Raw genomic sequence first — 15,669 nt, 5'->3', positions numbered from 1 at the left:
ACATGACCTCTACAGGCTCCCAGAAAAAAAGAGAGATATAAGAGTAAACAAGGAGTGGTTTATGTGGGACTCTGGCTGGAACGTCTTTCCAGACTGGGCAGGAAAATGAATGAAAGAAATGGAAAGCACGGGGGGAGATGAACCATGAGGGCTTACTCTACGGATGATATTGGGATTTTCAACTACTTTGGATTTCCCATGTCCCTATTCATTCCATGAGCATAGCGACTACAATTTAGCTAAGCATTATTTGGAAATATATCTTAGGATTTAACCAAAATACAAGCACTTAAAATAGGCAGAGAGAAAATTAAGCAAAAGGTGGCACAGATTTGTCCATTTTAACCTTCACAACTTATGATAATCTCTTCATTACCTACGAGTCACTTATTTAGGGTGAGCCAGTCATTCAGATATGCAATTCTTTCTAGAGAAGAAGAGATTTAGTGTTCAATGGAATTACAAGGGGAAAGGGCACCAGCTCTGAGCAGAACTTAGAGAAATCTCAGCAGAATTAAAATATCATTTCTCACATGGACCATGCCCTTACTCCCCTGTCTTTTCCCTCCTTTGCCCGTGTTCTGCTGTCAGATAAATCTTCATAAAATACAGTTTTCATCGTTTTACTCTTCTGATGGAAAATTTTCAATAGTTTATCATGACTTACTGAATAAAAAATGAATATACACTTTATACTTTCTAGTCTAACACTTGCCCATCTTCCTAGCCGTAGGACCACTGCCTCCCCTAAAGTCAAGACTCCACTCCCCCTCCTAGGAACATGTCTTGAGTTTGCCCATTCCCACGCCTTTGCAAAAATTCCATTTTTCAGAATGCTTATCAGAAGTTCTTTAACTTTTGGGAAAACTAGACCACTTTAACAATTAATGAATGCTATAGATCCTCTCAATAGAAAAAGTGACATGTGTGCAGATTTCTCTACAATTTCATGGACAGCCATCCTACAATGTGCTGAAATCCTATTGGAATCCTACACTTTCTTTAAGGTCCAGGTCAGATACCATCTTTTCCCTGAAATGTTCCCAGTCTTCTTCTCACCGTGAGGGGGGTGGGGGGGGGGGGGCCATCTGTGCTCAGAGGGCTTACTGTGAGTCACTTGCTTAGAAATTTGTAGCCTATGGCTGTGGCCCTATTTTATACTATGGCCTTGCACTTTTTGCCCTTATGTTATTTAAATCTTTCATCTACATATGTCTTATTTCCCTTACTAGAATTGGAGTTCAAGGGCAGGAAATGTTTTAGTCATCTTTGTATTCCCAGTGACTAGTTCAGTGTCTGGTATGAATTCATTCATGAGTGAATTAATATGAATGGCAGAAAATATGGCTCCCTAAAAAATCGTAAGCTCCTTAATGGTAGGGGTGATCTTGCTTTTATCTTTGCATTCCCAGAGTGAGAGGTGCTGAATAAAAGCGTCAACTTATCGATAAGAAACAAGTAATTGGGATCATTTTCTGAGCACTTTTTATACACCAAACTTTTTACAACCATTACCGTCTTTTATCCTTACAAAACTCATGTGAAGTGAGTTACTACCTCCATTTCACAGATGAAGAAACCAAGACCTAGGTCAAGTTGCTCATGGTCAAACAGCTGGTATGTGTTACGGCTGGTGTTAGAATCTAGGTGTGTATGACAGCCTAGTAATTCCTTAAAAAGTCACAGCTCATTGACTCGCTCTGGGGTTCATTCTGAGAAGAGCTGTGCCCTACATCCTTTCAGTTTTATTTTACATCTGTTGTGTTAAGTCAGGCCCTCCTCCTGCAGCTGTGGACAAATAGAAAGTGGCAGTGGCCTTGACCCTGGATGGCCATTGGATGGCCTGAGCCTGACAACAGTAGGGTTCTTGTCAGTGGCTGACAGCAGCGCTCACCTGTCAGTCAAAGGTGTGATCACCAGGCGAGGTGTATTTCCCAGGTACTCATAGGAATATAGGAACTGGGCATCACAAATGTTGGCAAAGCAGTGTTTGGCCTCATCATCCCAACGATGCCGCAGCTGTGACAGCCATAGGAAGGCCTGGGCATTGTCTACCTAAAAAAAAGAGAGGCAGAGTAGGTGGGTGAATCACAGTGTTCAACAGGTAGCAGATGGCCCCTTGGCCTCAGGACACACAGGGCTCTAGATAACTTGAATATTGTCCACCAGTCAAGAGCCCAGCTCGCTGAGCCCACCACAGCATGAAAAGCATGGGCTGCCCTGATTACACCGTTTTGCAGGGGATCTTAAAAGTTGGGAGCAGCCACCATGATCTTCCCCCAGCTCTCTGGCCAGTGCAGAGCCTGGGGTCCCCATGTCTTGGTTGTATGTGAACTTCTCCCTAACCTCATTATTTGTGGTGTAGCTGCTCACAAAGAAGGACAATCCTGGATGTTTGGGACCCACCTTCTGAGCAATCATTTTGGCCACCACATCCCGGGCATGCACATCAATGGTGCATATGGTCATGATCTTCTGCCGATCCCCCTTGGAGAGCTGGCCAATCAGCATGGTGATGAGGGTCCTGAGCTGGGCCACTTGCTTCTTGTAATAATCCTTCAGGGCATTCTCATAGCCTTCCTCCAGTCTGGCAAATGCAATGCCCACCTCTGTGGTCCACCAGATCTGAGTGCAGGTCAGGGCCACCTGTGGCGCCAAGAGTCACTTAGTAAAGCCATTACCAAGACTGTTTCCAAAACCAGCCCACTCCTCACACAGCAAGGGCGCAGAACGTAATTGTGCGGGTGACGTAAGCCTCCTCCCTTCCTCTTCTACCAACAACGTAAGTGAGGCATATATGCCTCTGTGTCCTGGGACATGGGAAGTGGTTACAACACAAGAGGGAGAATTACTTTCTGTTCTTGAAAAATGTGTTATTTGGTTAGAAGAAATGTGTTATTTGGTTACTCAGTCAATGTCAGTGACTTTCAGAAATTGCTACACTGATCATTCTGTTTTTACTACACAGGCACAGCAGCTTTGCTGTGCTTGGGAGCATAACAATAAGTCGGTTAAGCATCTCCATGACACTCAGCCTTTGATCTGTTCTTCTGGAACATCTTATGGTCTGAGTATTCTAGTTTGGTGAGCTACTGCTGATCATTTGTGGCATATTTTTTCTTGTCCACAATATTTTCACTACATTTTTTACTTCTTAAAACCTACAACCTTGAAAGGCCTAGTCTTGAAGGTCAAGGTGAATTACACCAAAATTCAATATAGTCAACATGATTTGTGTTTTTCAGAGATTCACAATAGATGGAAAAATTGATTCAAATGAACATTTCTTCTGTTTGTTGGGAAACTTAATATGGAAATGCATAATTTTGATCATTCATGGTAGAGAATTTAGATACATTGATCGTCTGTAGTATCATTTAGTTTGGGAGACACTGTTCTAGAAGATATCTGTCACAATAGCAATAGGCAACAAATTTTCTTGCCTCAAAATTCTGATTCAGGTAAACAAGGAATCCTGTTGGCAATTATTCCCTTTGTGAAATAGAGAGTCCTGTTGTAGTAAAAAGTACCATTCCCCTAATTTATCAGTTTTTGCCTTTGGATTTAGACATATTGGGTTTTGTTAAAGAAGTTCCTCCAGGAATGTGATCTTATTGGAATGGTTTGAATGTGATGTGCCAACTGTACTGTTGAAAAAAGAAAAACCTCTTCCCTCCTGCAGTACTGACTTATTTCTCTTCTCACTGTCTGTCTACACTCACTGTCAACATTTTCCCAACTTCGTCTCCCTCTCAACTCCCTGCAATATGGCGTCTTCTCTACCACTCCACTGAAATGGCCTCACCGAGTTCACGGGCATTCCTCAGCCTCTTTATTTTGCTTGATCTCTTAGAAGCGTGTGGCATTTTTGACCTCTAACCTGCTATCAACAGTCTCTTTTTTGGTTTCCATGACTATCACTGTCTGGTTTTCCTTCCATCTAAAAGGTACCTTTTCTCATTCTGCTTTCCCAGCTCCTCCTTGCCCACTCAGCCATCGAACGATGCTCAAGGGTTTGCTCTATACCCTCATCTCAGCCTGGATACTTTCCAAGGGCAATCTTACCTGCTTTATGGCTTCAGTTGCCATCAGATATCTGCTACCCCCAAATACACCAACACTAGTGGGATGCCACTAATAGGGGAAGGGAGGCGTGGTGTATTGCAGCCAGAGGCATTTAAAACATTCTCATTAGTTCTTTCCTCTCTCTTATTTCCCTCCTGAGAATCCTGTAAAGGACTCATATATATTTTAGAATCAAGTCAGACTCCCTGACATGGCCTGTAAGAACTGGCTTCCTTTCCAGAATCCATCTGCTGCATCTTGCTGCCTCCTCCTCCCCTTACTCTTGCTTCAACCACTCAGTTCCTCTCAGTTCTTAGAACACATCGGACTCTTCCGGGCTTCTGAGCTTTTGCCTATACTCTTCTCCATGCTTGTTTGCTCTTTCCCTCCATCTTTGACTTGTTAACTCTTATTTCAAATCTCAGCTTCAACATCATATCCTCAAGGAGGTGATCCCCAGACCCCACTAACTAGCTATATGTTCCCAGAGTACCCTCAGCCTCCTTTGTTATTGCACCAGGTCTCATTTGTAAGTGACTGACTTCCGCACCAGTCTGTAAACTCCAACAGGGCAGGGCTACCTTGTTTTGTTCCCTGCTGGTGTCTCCTGTACTCAGCATAGAGCTTGGCACATACAAAGCTGGCTGGCTCAATGAGTTGAATTGCTTACATTTTCTCCCTACTGTAGCCAATGAGAGTAAAAATAGACCACCTCTGATTCCTCAAGGTAATGGTTGAGTTAGGTCATGGCTGACAATCCCCCTCTTGCTGACCCCTCACAGACCAGCCTCTTCTGATTGTGAGGCACACAGTGAGTTTGACGTTGGGCAGCCCCAGAAGGCTGAAGGAGGTCACTGAGGAAGAGGGCAAGGGGGCCCACAAAGGTCCCAGTTAGGGGAATACCTGAGCTGGATAGTCAAAGAGCCACTGCTCCCTTGGCTTTTCTTCATAGGCAGTGACACCTTCTGTCATCTCATGCCTCACAGTGGCCTTCATGTGAGCAAGCACGCGGTTCAGCCATATTTCTACCTGAAAGAAAAACTCTGCGTTAGACAATGGGTTGCTAAGAAGCTATGATCAGTACTACACATTTTATTCCACTCAGCCTGAAAAAGTGAATAAAATGGAGCCCAGGCATGGTGTACAACTCAAATGGCTTCCAGAAGGCACAGGGAGACATTTCATTTGCATAACCCAAGATGGTGATAAATGAGAACTAGGGTTAATGAACAACAGGATGATATGCCCATTTGGAACATGCAGGATAGAGGAGCAGGTTAAGGGGATGGGGGGCTGCCATTCAGAGTTCATACAAAGAAATCTTAATCTGGGTTGAGCTAGGTGTAAATAAGTCAGTGGATTCTCATGACCTTGTCCGCACTGAATATAGAGATGAAGCCAGGATTATGTTTTCCAACTAAATTCTGGGTCTACAAAAAGAACGTATTCCGAATCAAACCCCAGGGTCCTCTCACAAAACTGAGAACATCTGATTGTTTTCTGGTACTAGAATTCTTTTCCAAGATACGTGTGGATGAAGGTAGAACCCTGTAAGAGATCTTTTCCCCAGGTGTTACTTTGGACTAGATTAGAACACCCAGGGACAATACTTTGTTGGATCATTTAAGATAATGGACAAAGAAGGCCATATACTTTAGTGGTGATGCTAACGGATGAGAAGGAGATTTAAGTAGAGAATCATCCCATGTTTTGTGTTTCTTGAATGGTACACTGGAGATCTGGAGGAAGGAGTACTTGGAGCAGAGTATAGTTGGCTCTCCAAGAGGTAGAGCTGTGGGAAGAAGTGACTTGAGGTGTATTTGTACAGATAAGTGACATCTCAGCAAAGTGGTTGATTTCAAAGGGCATTTTCTCCCAGGGAAGATGTCAGTGTTCCAGATTCCCCTGTGGGGTGCTCCAGGGGTTGTCACGTTAAAGTCTCCTGGTGCTGCTAATCATTTTAGAATCCACTTCTCGTTGACTCAAGAAGTTATTTATGTGCATTTTATTTTTCTCTGCACAGGTCTTTGGTTAAGGAAGAGATAGGAATATTGACACATGTCCTTCCCAGAGAGAGGAAAGCAGGCACTAGGAGCTGTCTCAATGTCAGTTCAAGTCAAGGGAGGCTGGCAGTCCCAGAGCATGGACAGCAGTTCTGGCCCGAGGTCAAAAAGGCCATCTTGAAGGTTGCTGCTGACCATATTTGAATGCAGACACTTGAGAGAAAAAGGTGTAAGGAGGGAAAAATCTTTGATGTTACCTGCCCACTGCAGTCACAGGGCTCACTGAAGGCCACATATTCTTCTTCTTTGCTGTACATGCCAAGACTTATCTTGGTTGGTTTCTCACTGGTGTCTAGCTGGAATTGCATCTTGGCCATATTGTCAAAGAGTTTGGAAAGATGACGTTGAACCTATGGAGGGAAACCATGCAAAGGATTGGATAACATGTCCAGGAAGTTTCTTATTAGTATTGTTTAGAGGTCTAGCATGTGACATCCATTAGGGTGCTGGATAGCAGACATTTAGAAGGAAGCTGGTGGGAGTGACGGTGATATGAGGATGGGAATCAACTGAATCTAATAGAAGACGCCATAGGAACATAAAACTAGTAGGAATCACGCTCTAGCTACAAACCAGTGAAACCACAAACGTTTGATTGATTCCTGCTTGATCTACTAGAGGTGGGAACAGATTAGAGAAAAAAATGACCGATAATTCATACACTTTCTTTCTAAGAAAATATGACTATGCAGCAGGAGATGAGCACAGGATAGTCCGCAGAGGAATGCAGAGGGTCAAGGGCAGTGGTGACAGTGGCCTGTGGAAGAAGTCACTTAGTTGTTGGAACCACTTCTAGAGGGTCCAAAGCAAGGGAAAACATGCTCACACCAAGCAGAAAGCCTGGGTGTGCCAGGGCTTCTCCCTAGCACGGGATCTCACGATACAGGGGCCCTTCAGGGATGCCCTGGGTAGCCGTTCTAGGAGGGATGTCACACAGAGCCACCCGTGGTGCTGAGGTGAAGGAAATGGCAGGCTGAAAAAGGAACAAGAAACAGAAAGCTGTCCTCTGGTAGCATTTTTTGAGATACAATTGGCTTCAGGCTGCTGGTAGCCTGAGTTGCAATCCTAAATTTACAACAACCAGCTCACTAGCTTATGAGATGAAAGGAAAAATTTTGAGTATTTAGGTAAACTGTGAAAGCACTAGAGGAGATCTTACCCACAGTGACTTGGGACAAATATCTTGATGGGATGGACCTTTCTTAATCTAAGAACAAATAGTGGATAAAAGAAAAAACCAAAAACAACAACCAACATGGGACCCATGAAATTATCCTGCAACTTAAAAGAAGGAGAAAACGGGACTCAAGAGACAGAGTAAGAGTGTGTGTGTATATATGTATAAAAAGTTTAATAAAGGAAATGGAAATAATTATGAAAAACATCACCTTGTATTGCTTTCAATTAAATGAAAGAAATATGAAATCTATAAAATATGAGGTGAAAGATGAGTTGGTGGAAGTAGAGAAATAAAGTAAGGAAGCCAACAAATGATACAACAGAGTTTATAACAACATTATCAATAATAAAGGGCTGATTAACACAAGCTAAGTAAATATGGTAGATAAACTTGAGAAACTATTAAAGAACACCAAGGAAGAGGACTAAGAGATAAAAATATGTATGAATATATGAAACTATGTATGAGTATATGAAGGTAATGTGTATAGCACAGAGAGAACAGAATCTCAACTTATGGAAATATGATGAACCTAAAGGAAAAAGTTATCCAGATAAATGGAATAGAAATATTACTTAAAAGCATGCTGAAAGAAAACACTTTTAAGATAATGAAAGTCCTGGATTTCAGATAGGAAAACACCTCAACATGTGTTGGAAAAATCAACAAAATAAAGCAAGTATCTAAACATATACAAATTTTTTAGATATGAATAGATAGATAGATCCAGATAGAAAGACATTAGGTAAAAAAAAAAAAAAAAAAGAAAAAAGGAAAAAAAAGGCAGGCAGACCTCAGAGGATTTCTCTGTAACAGAATCAGCAGAGCTATATCTGTAGGTATACAAGGGGAAATTGCTGTGACCCCTGAATTCCAAACCCGGCCATTCAATCTATCACACATGAAAACTAAAGATAGTCACAAACAAAGAAGGAATTGAGAATTATTCTAACATGCTTCATCTCTGGGGGCAGGGAGTGGGGGAAACTAAAGATTTACTCAAACTGGGGCTGGCCCTGTGGCAGAGTGGTTAAGTTCGTGCACTCCGCTGCAGGCGGCCCAGTGTTTCGTTGGTTCGAATCCTGGGCGCGGACACGGCACTGCTCATCAAACCACGCTGAGGCAGCGTCCCACATGCCACAACTAGAAGGACCCACAACGAAGAATATACAACTATGTACCGGGGGGGCTTTGGGGGTAAAAGGAAAACAATAAAATCTTAAAAAAAAAAAAAAGATTTACTCAAACCAAGTGAGAAATAAGTGAAAATAAATATTTAAGAATAAGTATATTATATATAAAGATAAAAAAAGCTCTGGCAATGATCTTTAACTTCTCCCAGACATAGAATTAATGAACATATAGTCAGAAAACAGAATGCTAATGTGATAGATATTTCAGCTCCACCATGCCTGGGCTATTTTGGAAATATTTCTATCTATAGAAAAAAAAAAAAAGAGTATAACTATCAAGATAACCTCTCTTTAGTACTTGCGTTTTACTAACAAACCAAAAACATAATTTTAGTAAGTTAGAAAGTTAATGACAAAGATGGAAAACTTATGCATGGGTGCCATCTTTTGGCTCCGTTGGAGAAGCTCTCCTCCATTGCTGGTGGTGATGCAAAAGGATACAACTCCTAGGGGAGGAAATGAGGCAATATCCAACCAGGCCGCACATCACTCACCCCTTGTCCCAGCAATCTCACTTCTAGGAATTTACCTGGAAGGTAGACCTCCAACAATACAAGTCCAAAGTTATTCAATGCCACATTATTTCTAATTGCAAAATATTATAAACGACCTATGACCAAACTGTGATATATTAGTCCATGGAGCATTTACCAGATGTAAAAAAATGAAGGAATATTTCTTTGCATTGATATGGAACAATTTCCAGGATATATAACTAAGTAAAAAAAAAAAAAAAAAAAGCATGCTAGCTTCTGTGTAAGAAAGAAGGGGAAATAAGGAAATGTACATGTACAAACGTCAGTGTACATCTGCTTATTTTTGCAAAGATAAATACAAGAAAGATAAACCAAAAACTAATGGAACTGGTTACCTCCAAGGGTGGAGGGGAAGTGGGGACAACATGAAAGGACTAGGGAAGGAGGGACACTTCTCACATATCTTTCTGCATAGTTTGACTTTTAGAATTCTGCATGTGCAAACAATCAAATCAACAAGGATGGAGAAAACCCTAAAACTGAGAGCAAAAAGAAATAAATGAGCCCAACTAGACTCTGAATGAATAACAAAATCATACTGAAGGAGGAAAAGAACTCATGCAAGTAACTTCTGAACACAGTGTTTCAACTATATATCTTGAGTCTAAAGGAAAATAAGAGAACTACAAACAAATCTTGAACTCTTAGGGTGAGAAGGGAGGAGAGCTAAAGGAGCATACAGTATCGCGTCATCTCTCCCTCCTATCAGTCATTTTCAGACTCAGACTCTATGGTCTATAGCAGTGGTTCTCAAAGTGTGGTCCCTGGACTGGCAGCATCACTTGGGAAATCCTTAGAAATGCAAATTCTCCAGTCCCACCCATACTTACTGAATCAAAAACTCTGGGAGTGGGGTCTAGGAATCTGCATTTTAACGAGCCTTCCAGGTGATTCTGACACACTCTCAAATTTGAGAAATACTAACTATAAGCTCCAAATATCAATAGTGCTTCAATTAGTTACTTTAATATTAAAACATCTTGTAACACAGTGCGCTTCTTCTATTTTACAGATGAGGAAAGTTTGCTGCAAAGAAGAGATATGCCCAAACTAAGTGGCTAATAAGTGGCTAGAACCAGGGGCTAGAAACCAAACTTTTGGTCTCCTCATATACACTCTTTCCACTAAACTATCCCAACCTCCAGTTAATACAACTTCCATCATATCTCTCTATAGAAATTTTAGCTGTAACTTTTTTTTTTTTTCCTGAGGAAGATTCACCCTGAGCTAACAACTGTGCCAATCTTCCTCTATTTTCTCCGTGGGTCACCACCACTGCATGGCCATGGATGAGTGGTATAGGTCTGTGCCTGGGAACTGAACCTGGGCTGCTGAAGAGGAGCACACCAAACTTAACCACCAGACCAAGGGGCTGCTCCCTTAGCTATAACTTTTGACTGCTATTTATTGGATTTCTCTTCAGAGTCAGATCAAAGGCATTCTCTGTGAAGGCTTAGCCCCTTCCACCTCTGCCATCCTCAAAGCTTCTTCAATTCTAATTTAGGGTGTATTAGCCACTGGTGGGCTGGAGGGCATTCTGAGAAGCAGTAACGGTGGGAATGAAGAAGCTCTGAGGTTAGTGATGATGCTGGTGGCAACATGGGACTCAAATACAAATGCTGCCAGAGAGAGGAGGCATAGTAGGAAACCTGAAACTCTTCTGGTGGGAGCTCCTCAGTCCTTCCAGATGTTTCTACAAGTGCTCCTTCAGCTTACCTGTTGTGGAGCTGTGCCGTTAGAAAGGATGTCTAATAGATCAGAAGAAGAGAGAAAGTAAAACCTAGGGAAGGCAAGCCTTTTGGTATCCAGGTACTCCGCCAAGGCCTTCTCACACAGGTACAACCTGAGGGCACAGACACAGAATTTCCTCATTAAGTTCGCCTAGACTCACAGGTACTTAGACATCACCTAAATGCAAACTTATGCAACAAATGGAATATGTGCAGAAGTCAGTGCACAGAACATTCATGAGTATTTGCAAATATATATACTGATACGTGTCCATCAGAATAAACACCTCTAATAATACCTCATATTACTCAAACCCACAGGCAAATCAAGGCACACACAGACACACATATCGCTCACTCAGGCAGCTAAACAAAGTAAGGATCTCCGAGACAGAGGAGGAAAAGAAAATATGGCCTCCTCCGTTTCAAATGGGGCAGCAAGCAGACCATCACCTGCTCTGAATATCTTCCAGTTTCTCATAAAGACCTGGTTTGTTGGTGGCTTCCACTACATTTGGAGTTTTCTGAGCATTGTAAGTCAGCTCTTTAAAGTCAAGGTCAATGCCTTCAAATCTTTTAGAATCCTGCAAATAAAAATGTAGGAAACAATTAACTATCACTCCCCTCAATTCCAAGCAGCTCCTCTCACATAGCAAGTCAGAAGCAGAAACCTGGTCCTAGGTTGTCTAACACAGAGATTAGTCTCAGAAGGAAATCCCTTTAGTTTGAAATAGTGGTCTCAAACATTTTGGTCTTAAAACCGCTTTATGTTTTTGAAAATGATTGAAGAGTCCAAAGAGCTTCTGTTTATGTAGGTAATATTACACCTATCAACCTGTCCTGTGTTGGATGATAAAGTAGAGGAATTTAAAAAAATATTTACTAATTTATTTAAAAAGTAACAATAATAAGCCCATTATGTTAACATAACATGTTTTTATCTAATCACATTTTCCAAAACAAAATAACTTAGAGAAAAAAGTGGCATTGTTTCCATTTATTTTTTCTAATCTCTTTAATGTCTGACTTAGAAGATGACCAGATTCTCTTCTTGCTTCTGCATCGAATCTGTTGTGATGTCACATGTCATGTGGCCTCTGGAAAACTCCACCGTACCCTCATGGAAGAATGAGAGTAAAAAAGTCAAAAACCATTTCAGTGCTATTATTAAGATAGTTTTGACCTTGAAGATCCCCTTAAACGGTCTTAGGTAACCCCCCACCCCAACACACACACACACCAGGGGTCATCAGACCACACTTGGAGAACTGTTGCATAAAACACGTAATTCCTAGGTCTGGTAGATAGTGGATCCGATGTTTTTTCCAGGTCCCTGCAAAAGCTCATATAACCAGTGTAGGTTTTCCCTCGGCAAAGGGACTACTACAATGTCAAGATTAACTAGATATTATCATTTTCCCAAATACACACCCCCTCACGGTGTTGTTGAAATGATTGAGACAACAATAAAGGCCTTTAGTCCAATACCTGACACCTGGTAAGAGCTTGCGGTATTACTATACAACAACAATCATAATGGTATGTGCTATGTGTGCTGTTTTAATTAACTCCCTGAAGTAGGTACCAGTGTTAGTCCCAGTTTACATATGAAGAAACCAAGGCACTGAGAGGTTAAGCAACTTGCCCAAGGTTCCACAGCTGCAAGTGGGCGAGTTAGGACTCAAGCTCAGGCCGCGGCCCCAGTTCACTGCAGACCTCTGCAACTCACGCCTCTTTTCCAAGAAGATTTAAAAACAAGAGGGCAGGATAGAGTAAATTAGCATAAATGTTCGAATGAAAGGAGCTAAATAGAAAATTGTAATTGCATGGAGAGCAATTATGTAAAAATAAGTATATATGTCAATGAAAGTTGGGAAATATTCATAATGAAGGAAAACAGTGACTAGTTAGGGGGTAAGATTACGACTGATTTTACTATATTTCAGAACTGTCTCTGTCCTCATATTGTTAATGCAAAGACAATAAAGGCGTTCACATTTATACACAACCCTGTGGCACTGTCGGGAAGTTAATGATTCCAGTTCTTTATTATGTTTAACTGAAAGCTCTCAAACACCTCCTTTAACGTCTCTACCAAAGTTGCCATCTAGGTCCTCGCCCCTCCTCATTAAACCCGCTCTTCTTCAATCACTTGCACTAAAGATCAATAAAATCTGGCTTATTCAATTTGGCTTAATTACAACAGCTATAACAGGATTGTTTTCTGTTATTTTTCATTGCAAATAATCTGCATTATTACATTAAATATGCTTTTATGGGATGAGCTGGAAAACCATAATGTTTTGATGGAATGCGTTTTAACTTTTAAATAAGGTCTGGACAACATGTGACATTTTGGAATGAAACTGATTTGTAAGCAAGAACTTGCTGCGCTGAAGGAATACAGAAGAAGCCTGCAAAAAAAAAAATTCTCTTGTAATGAATGAGAGTCCACTGAGAGGGGGGAGAGTTAATGGCACACTAATTAGGACAAATTAGAAGGGGCGATCAACCACAGGAAAGGTAGTAAGGAGAAGAAGGCGTATCTCAGAGAAATTCATTGTTTAGCATTTAGCTGAAGACTGGTATTTAGCATGCTGGCACAGGCCAGAGCTTTACAGAGGGGCTCGCTGCTGAGAAGGCACTGGAGTTTGCCTGGAAACAATGCTCACTTCTGATCGATACCTGCATTGTAATTATCTGCGGAGCAACCCACAAGCAGCTCATCTCAAACTGCAGTAGCTAATATTTTTGATCTCCTTTCTTGTGTATATATTTTTTCTAAACCAGGTTCTCCTTTCTTTTTCCTACGCATGCAGGGACAAACTAATTGGTGTGCATTTCACTCGCTCTCTTTTCCTCTGCCTGACTTTTGGTGGCTTGTAAGGTCAACGTTTGTTGGAGGTGCCCTTGAGTGAAGCCAAGGCAGGCAAGCAGCGGAGGGAAAGTTCTAGAGGATGCAGGGACTGGGTGCTCTTCCTTTGACTCGGATAAGGAAACAGAGAGAGAGCAGGATTTCCTCAGCAGGTACCTGGGGCAGCTGAGCCCGGATATCTTCAGATCCAATGAATATACTTTCCAGATGAGACCATGTGCGCTGCACGTCAAACCAGATAGAGATGACGGCGTCAGCTGTGGACAGTTTCTTCTGCCAGCCCGACACTTCCTCTAGGAAGAAAGCGATGTACTTGGACATCATGAGGTTCTGAAGCTGGACTTGGTTATCCTCCAGAACCTCAATGAGGTCCTCGTCTGACCGCAGCAGGGGGACATTGGTCCGCTGGTGGGGCTCATACTGGAATTCCATGCTGGCCCAGGTGGTCTGCAGCTCCTTTAAGACCTTCTCCATACCCATCTCTTTCACAGCTTTGTCCACAATACCCCGGACCTCATCCTCAAAGTGGTGCAGCTGGAGCTGCAGGAGCTGTGCCAGGGTGGTGCCCTCATCCATAGTGAAGCTCACGCCTGTGGCCTGCATCAGCTGCCTCCAGTGCCGCTCTCGGATGGCCGGATTCTGCAGCTCAGACACTGCCCTCAGGGAGGTCAGAGTGTTCAACACAGTGCTTTCCAGGCCTGTGAACGCATCCCAGGCCCTGACCTCCTTGTCGAGGTTCCGGATGTGCCTGGCAAACCGCTTGCATTCCAAGTCCATGGCCTCCACATTGATATCTCTCCACACAGTGGCCTCCCAGGCATGGATACTGGAGGTCACCATCCCAATTGTGTCCCAGAGCTCCTTCAGTTGGCACACCTCCTTCCTGCACTGCCTCAGCTGCTTGTAGTCTGGAACGTTGACCTCAAACAAACCAGCGGACTCAGAAATGGAGGCCATGGTAGATTCCATCTGCTGGATCTCAATGTGCCTGGCATCCAGCATTTGATGAGGGTTCGTGCTATCAAACCTGCAAAACACAATGAGTTCCCTTGTGAGTATAGCACACAGGGGCCCATTGCCTAGAATCACCAAAGTAACACCAGTTCACATCTTTAAATGCTTCATAATTTAGCAAAGAGCAGTGACTCTCACCAAAGCCTGGAAAGAAAAGACTCTCAGGGTAGAGTGGAGTGGGGTGGGCATAAGAGTTTAGACTCTGCTTTCACTTGTTGGCTTCCAAACCACTTGACACAAAAGGGTCTTGTCATGTTACTATGGATGCTGTACAGCTAAAGCTCCTGCCAGGAGCTACTAGCAGTAGGTGGTCTTCAAGTGAGAGAGCCAGCACTTAGAAGTCCAACCCTGACCCAATCTTCCATTGCTTCCTCTAGGGCAATGCTTCTCAATCTTGGCTGCATATTACAATCTCTTGGAAGTTTTAAAAGATCTCCATGTCCAGGATGCTCCCCAGTCCAATTAAATCAGAATTTTGGGGGGTGGGACCCAGGCAATAGCATTTTCCAATTCCCCGCGTGGTTCCAACGTGACAGGTTTGTGTCCTTGTCTGTGGTGAGGCTCACACTGATGGCCCACATCACCTGCAAGCAACAGCACCTCCAAGTTTGAGATCCACTAATAGTGGCCTTGGAGACTGAGCACAAAGCTCTCAACAAGGTCCTACACTGTTGCTGTGGCTTTCCTTCACTATGTACCCCAATCCAGGCTTCCCATCCTCTGAAGTCCCTCCTCCAAGCTATCTGTGATGTCCTCCTGCATCCTGGGACGACCTCTCTTTCTGCACTTGACTTCTACAGGTACTATATCTAGCTTTACGTCCTCACCCTCTTCTCATCGATGCTTATGGCATGCAACCACTGCTCCTGATCCTTACCAGTGTTAACCTACTTTACAGTGCCACCCCTCCAGACTTGCATTCCTGGCAGAGCTCCTCCTCCAACATAAGGACTCTACACCAAAAGGAACCCACATGGGCAGATAACTTTTCTTTGGTCAGGAGCTCTCAGAAC

At 42.7% G+C, this 15,669-nt stretch overlaps 1 protein-coding gene across 11 annotated transcripts in view; it reads right to left on the bottom strand.

Moving 5' to 3' along the window:
* DNAH9 (dynein axonemal heavy chain 9) overlaps window positions 1–15,669 on the bottom strand; it is a 319,325-nt gene that overhangs the window by 229,978 nt on the left and 73,678 nt on the right. For 10 of the 11 annotated variants that reach the window (XR_011423085.1, XR_011423083.1, XR_011423082.1 and 7 more), the window contains 7 exons: window positions 13,799–14,669; window positions 11,221–11,351; window positions 10,754–10,880; window positions 6,326–6,478; window positions 4,969–5,094; window positions 2,407–2,646; window positions 1,895–2,055 (listed from right to left, as the gene is read on the bottom strand). Coding sequence is in view for 7 of the 11 variants with exons in the window: in XM_070226565.1 (XP_070082666.1) it covers window positions 1,895–2,055; window positions 2,407–2,646; window positions 4,969–5,094; window positions 6,326–6,478; window positions 10,754–10,880; window positions 11,221–11,351; window positions 13,799–14,669 (1,809 nt within the window). In the remaining 4 variants the exon portion in view is untranslated. The remainder of the gene's footprint in view (window positions 1–1,894; window positions 2,056–2,406; window positions 2,647–4,968; window positions 5,095–6,325; window positions 6,479–10,753; window positions 10,881–11,220; window positions 11,352–13,798; window positions 14,670–15,669) is intronic. The other variant, XM_070226563.1, reaches the window with a different exon arrangement.

Source organism: Equus caballus, chromosome 11, assembly GCF_041296265.1.
Source record: "Equus caballus isolate H_3958 breed thoroughbred chromosome 11, TB-T2T, whole genome shotgun sequence".
NCBI lineage: Eukaryota > Metazoa > Chordata > Mammalia > Perissodactyla > Equidae > Equus > Equus caballus.
Note: the sequence above shows the minus strand (reverse complement) of the source record. Positions and strands in the feature narration are given on the sequence as shown.